The 6,000-nt window shown below is 46.5% G+C and overlaps 1 protein-coding gene across 6 annotated transcripts in view; it reads right to left on the bottom strand.

Moving 5' to 3' along the window:
- Positions 1-1,568: 1,568 nt before the first annotated feature.
- LOC120906363 (carbonic anhydrase-related protein 10) overlaps positions 1,569-6,000 on the bottom strand; it is a 53,996-nt gene continuing 49,564 nt past the window's right edge. For all 6 annotated transcript variants that reach the window (XM_040317966.1, XM_040317969.1, XM_040317968.1 and 3 more), the window contains 4 exons: positions 3,235-3,397; positions 2,933-3,087; positions 2,236-2,376; positions 1,569-2,008 (listed from right to left, as the gene is read on the bottom strand). In XM_040317966.1, the coding sequence (XP_040173900.1) occupies positions 1,880-2,008; positions 2,236-2,376; positions 2,933-3,087; positions 3,235-3,397 (588 nt within the window). In that variant the 3' untranslated portion in view covers positions 1,569-1,879. The remainder of the gene's footprint in view (positions 2,009-2,235; positions 2,377-2,932; positions 3,088-3,234; positions 3,398-6,000) is intronic.

The following is a 6,000-nucleotide window of genomic DNA, read 5'->3' as shown; positions in this document are numbered from 1 at the left end:
AGCTCGTTAATGTTTAGTGTGAGTGTTGGTGTGAATCCTTCCCGTCGACACCTCGTCGTGCACTTGTGCAGCAAACCGCCCACAGGTATGCAATCCGCACCGCAAAAGCCACTTCTTATCGTACTAGAAATGCGATTGACAACTGCTAACAAGATCCTGCCCTGACCGTCAGCTGTGTGACACCACCACCACCACCACCACCACCACGACACGCAGTGTTTACATTTTATTTGTGTTTTGTGTGTTGTGTGTGCGTGTGTGGGTATGTTATCTGTCATTGCCATCTTTTATCGTCTCCGTCATTATTGTCCACTGCAAAGAGGCCTCCGGCTTGACACCGCTCCTGTTGCGCCCTTTGTCTGCTACGTCTTCGGTTTTTACTGATTACAAGCAGCCCGTCTGCCAACCCTTTTCTCGGTGGCTTCTCAAAAACAAAACAAAAAAGAATCCCTGTTTCCTTTCGGCTTACCACACACACACACACGCACACGACCGATCTGACAGTTGACGGAGGGGGAACGAGCCAAATCTCCACAAATGGTTAGCTGTTTTGTTTTGTTTTTTTTAGTTGACCTTTTGCTTCATTTTTGTTACATAATTTTACGCCCATGCGTGCAGATGGAGTGTGGTAGTTTCTTGGAGATTCTAGGAAGCGGTGTGTTAGGGGTGGAAAAGATATATGGCGGTGTATATAACATCCCGTTTACACCTGCTTTTGCTATGGCTCCAGTTTGGCATCCCCCTTTCGTAGACAACATCATAAGAATAATTATTTGTTTTACAATTACGGCTGCTTTCGAAGCAATGGAGAGCGATCCAAGCGCGTCTTGTTGTTTGGTTGTTTTTTTTTTTTAATGTAGTGTAGCTTCATACACACTATCCCCACAAGCATTACAGGGGTTTTCAGGGATTCTCATACTTGTAGGAAATATTTTCATGACTCTTTCTTATACGAAATGAACTTTATGTGAACTCCATAGCATCCTTTTTTAGCAAATCCAATGAGTCTGTTCAAAAAGAGTGCCATAGAGTCCAATTCTGAACTTTATATAACATCTCCCGACGTAGCTGAAGGTCTAAAGTCATACATACTGATCCAATTATCATCATATATAGTTCATTTCCTATAAGAAAGATACAAGAAAGTATCCCACACTGCTATGAGAATCTCAGAAAACCTCTGTAGCGTAGCATTGGTGGTATGTGTGCCGAAGAAGAAGATGACTTTGTTTCGTGTTTGCTAGAGCTACACTTTTTTTCTCATTTGTTTAAGTGTATGGGTGTGTGTGTGTACGTGTTTATTAGTACTACAATATTCGCTAGTTGGAGAGTAGGCTTTGCTCTATTCATACGTGTATGTATATTTATAATTATATGTATATATATGCTTCTTTGTTCTGTTTTGTATATAGGCAATGGGTCAATTTTGTGCTTACGCCTTTGCTTCGCGCTACCTTTTGTCAACTAAATCCGCTCAATGCTCGCATCGGTGCGTGGGCACGGTCTTGGACTTGCGAAAAGAAATGATCGCTAGAGTGAAAAATAAGCCCCCCCCCCCCCCCCCCAAGAGCTGCAGCTCGCAGAAGCCGCGTTGGAACGGTGTCTGTTGAGAACCATAAACAAATATCAAACCCAACCACTCGCGGCCCCTGAAAGGTAGGCAACAGACGCAGCAGCAGCAGCAGCAGCATCAGCGGTAATTCGGTGTGAAGAGGCCACGCGCGCGCCCGCCCGCTTGGCGTGTGGTGTTCTTCTCGTGTCAGTCTCATCCTGCCGCCTAAACCGGTCGCCCGCACAGCACCCGGTTTTGGTTTTAGCCGGTGATGGCGGGCGGGCGGCTCTGGATCTGTCCGGCCTCGGAACGGACCCGCTGGTGCCACTATGGAAGCGAATGGAACACACTCTCGATGTCGGGCAGCCCCCGTTCGCGGCCCCGCGCCGATATCTCGGACGTCCAGCGGTTCGCCTTGTAGTACATGTCTTTGTACATCGTCGGGCAGCTCTGCGTCTGGTCGGGACGAAACGCAGGGAGAAAATGATGGAGAGCAGGAAATGAAAAGAAGTAAAAATGCAAGCGAAAAGAGATTAACATCACAGCACGCACAGCAGCACCGGGACGGTCACACACACACACACACACACGCGCAGCATGGGGAGCTAATTCGAACCGTTTCCTTGCGAGATTAATCCCGCCCGGGACTTTAATCGTAGGGCCTCCCCCCTGATCCCCCTTACCTTGCTGACGCCCGTGTTGGCGAAGTCGATGTTGGTCCGAACCGTGCGGTGATGTAGCGCCTGGAGCGGCCGCGCATTGTTGCCCAACGGTGCTTTGGGCGTTTGTTCCGAGCCCTGCATCAGCTTCCGGAGCGCGTACAGCTACGCGAAGAAGTGGCGTGGGAATGAAGTGAAGTAGTAGGTAGATAAAGAGAGAGATAGAGAGAGAGAGAGAGAGAGAGAGAGAGAGAGAGATAGAAAGAGAGAGAGAGAACGAGAGGTTATGAGGTTGTGCATTCTAGATACAACTGTGTTCAAAAGAACAGCACAGAGGCATTTTGATTCATAGAGTAAAAAAAAACTGTATTCCAACTGGATAAACTAAATTATTATTGGATGAACGTAATTCAATTGGATTCAACATAAATAACATAAGACTATATGTGACCATACATTGATGGTTAATTTCACTTGTTCTTGCTGAAACTTCCTTATTAGGATTTACATGTTTTGTTTATTTTCGAACGTTTGCGAACGGCGTTATTTTCAAGTTAATTACACAAACAAAAAGCAATTAAGACAAATTTTCAATTTACTCCGCTAATGTACTTAAATTTCGAAGCTACATCGCGGTTACAAATTTGAACATCACTGTGCATTGTGGGTGGCCTACCTTTCAGGCGGCAAACGTTCTCTCGCTCGCCCATCGCTTACTTACCTCCTGCTTGGTGATGTAGATGGGCTTATTGAGGATAATCCAGACCGTGCTTTCCCAGCAGCCGGGATGGGTGGTCGAACCCTCGTACGTCATGTACTGTTCCGTGTTCGGCAGCAGCGATCGCAGCGAGATATGCCGGATCGGTGTAGAAGATCCTAAACCCAAAAAAAAAAGAGGAAAAATGACGTGATACAGCTTTGGTGGTGGTACAGAGTGGTGGAGAAAGGGGCGTGTAATTGGTGTGTGTGTGTGTGTGTGTGTGTGTGCGCTGTGGTCGGAGTCTTCGGGCAGGCCGAGCTTACCTTTGTACAGGACTTTATTGAAGGCGCTGGTAATTATCCGCAGCTCCGGATTAGGCGTATCGCCGATCTGCAGCATTAGCGAAATGCCGACGATGCCCTGGGCCTTGTGCTGGGCCTCGGACATGTTGTGGTACAGCTCCTTGTTGAAACCGTACAGCTGGATCTGTGTGCGTGTGTGTGGTGTGTTGTGTGGGCACCGTTGTGGTCCACGGTACAGCACCACGGTGGACCAGGTCCAGCAAAGTCGATCGATCCCGCGAAGAGCATGTCGAAACAGTGTGAGTGAGAGAGGAAGAGAAAGAGTGAGGGTGTATGTGTGTTAAAGAATTGACGGCGCATGAGTGTGTGTGTGTGTGTGTGTGTGTGTGTGTGAAAAGATAATAAAAATGTAAAATGAAAACAGCTGCATCGGCAGGTTTTCCCATTGCCTCCGCCCGGAAGTTGATTGCGCCGGGAGCTATTGTGTGGCCCATCAGAGAAAGCGCTTTTGAAGTCGGGGTGGTGGCATGGGGAAATGGAAAGCATATGAAAAGAAGAAGAAGCAGAAAAAAAAGAACGAACAAAGCACCTTCCTACCAAGTGCCTTTCCCAGTCGTGTCGCCCTTTCCGTTGTAAAAAATCACCGCTCGTTGGAGAGCCGAGCCGTTCGTGGGTCCGTGTCGGCGGTGGTGGTGAAGAAATCAACGTTAGCGAAAGCGATAAAAAGCCACCGATAAGCGGGAAGTCATAATCGTTAAAACAGTTTTCTTTTTGCGCTCGGTCCAAAAACTGGCACACAAAAAAAAAAGAGCAGCAGCAAAATAGGACGAGAGGCAGGCGCCGCTGTTTTCCGAGTGGCGACGACCTGATGCACCGTGTTGTTATGCTCCAACTGGCAGGCAGTTGGGTGGACAAGGACTGGGGGAAAGAGAAACTACGACAGCGTCTGCGGAAAATGGCAGACATTAACTGCCGCCTTGCACGTCGCAGCATTCCTCCTCTTCTAGTCGTATCCTGTTTCTCCTGTTTTCACATTCCCATAAGCACGCAAAGCATATAGTGCCTCTAACACCGATCGCGTTATCGAACAAGATGACTGGCTTGCAGTAAATTACACATTATTAACATTGGGTATTGGCTTTCCCATCGTCCGTTTTCCGCAACATTTCCGGTCACTCAGAACGGGGCCCGTGCTTGGCTTCCGGGCTTTGAACTCTTTATGAGCTATCGGCGTTTTTTTTCGGCATGATATTGCTTTTTCGTTACACTTTAGACATTTGCATTTTAACATGAGGTTATATTATTTTAAATAATTCACACGAAAAGTTTGCTAACTGCTAGCTCCTTCTGAACAAAGCTTCACCAGAAGAACACTTCCTCTTGAGGGCATCAAAAAGCTGCTTAAAATCAATGCTATTCTTCGTTGACTTGTTTCCCTCCTATTTCCAACCATTTTTGAATGATCCAGTGGAAAGAGAAAGGCGTTGCAGAGGAAAACAATTTTAACCTTTCCTCGCTTTGCGTGTTCTACATGCAGCGCGGGAGCAATACAAACAACAACGCAAAATCACGATAAGAAACGTGCAACGTATGTGCAACACGCGACAATCACTTACAGCACACATACTTCTGCACGGGGGCCGGCTAATTCTTACCGTGTGTGTGTGTCACCGTGCCGCGGAGAATGTCATAATGGTGTGTCCCATCCCCCCCCCCCCGCGCGCGCACTCCCCGATACAGACCGACGTGCGGCATACCCTCTCTTTCTCTCCGCTTTTTTTTTTGCCGCCGGAAGCAGTGCCGGAAACGTGCGAACGTGAAACTTATTTACATAACGAGTTTATACGAGGGATGCCCGGGTTCCCCCCCTTGTGAGGAGGAAATCTGACGGGGTATCTTTAAAAGTTTCCTGCGCGACACCTAAACAAAGCGAAAACCGTGCACGAAGCGTCGCGCACCTCGCTTTGTTTGTAGGGGTTTTGGTGTGAGATAACGGGCTGCAGCGGATGCAGAAGATGGCAAAACCAGGGGCAACTGCAACGGCACACACAGGCACATACCACACGCCAGATAATGAAGCATGAGCAAACCTAGTGAGCGTTCGATTGCTTGCGTGCGTAACGTCAGAGGAAGACTAAAATGGAACAGCGGGCAGGTCAACCAATAATGCACACCAACATAAGAACAATGATAGGATGTGTGGTATAACAAACGCATCTAAAATGGAGTCCTTAGCGTTTGTTTATCTTTGGTATAATAGCAAGGTTGCAGCTGCTTTCCTACAACTCAGGCTCTCGTTTTAAGCTTCCTGAGAAATTCCTCTAATGTAGCTTAAATGTCTTAAGAGAACCCGGAACAAATCTAGTTATATAATACACAGTCATGCAGATCATCGTCTACGATCGAAATGTATGATACAGAGTTGTTTAAGATCTACTGTAATACATTGAGAAAGAACATTGTCTATTATAAATTACAATTAGAGAATCCCTGATAGTCGGTGGGATCGCGAATAATAGTCGTCAAAACAAACGACAAACGTAGATTTTTCGATGCCAAATTTTGTGGCTCTCCAACCCCGATTCGTTTATATTATTTATAAACTCTACTCTAGATTATATGTTTTGCTATAATCCAAATTTTGTTTTTAAATGCTGTTGTTGAAATTGTAAAAAAAGAACTGTAAATAAACTCCGAAGAAAAATAAACCTTTTTAATAAACTCAGCTTTGCTGTGATGCTCTAAAGCTTTTAACCCTGACAAACACGGTAAACAGCACCTCCTGTT

The sequence above is a fragment of the Anopheles arabiensis genome, chromosome X (assembly GCF_016920715.1).
Source record: "Anopheles arabiensis isolate DONGOLA chromosome X, AaraD3, whole genome shotgun sequence".
NCBI lineage: Eukaryota > Metazoa > Arthropoda > Insecta > Diptera > Culicidae > Anopheles > Anopheles arabiensis.
The sequence above is the reverse complement of the archived record's forward strand: the minus strand, read 5'-3'. Positions and strand labels throughout refer to the sequence as shown.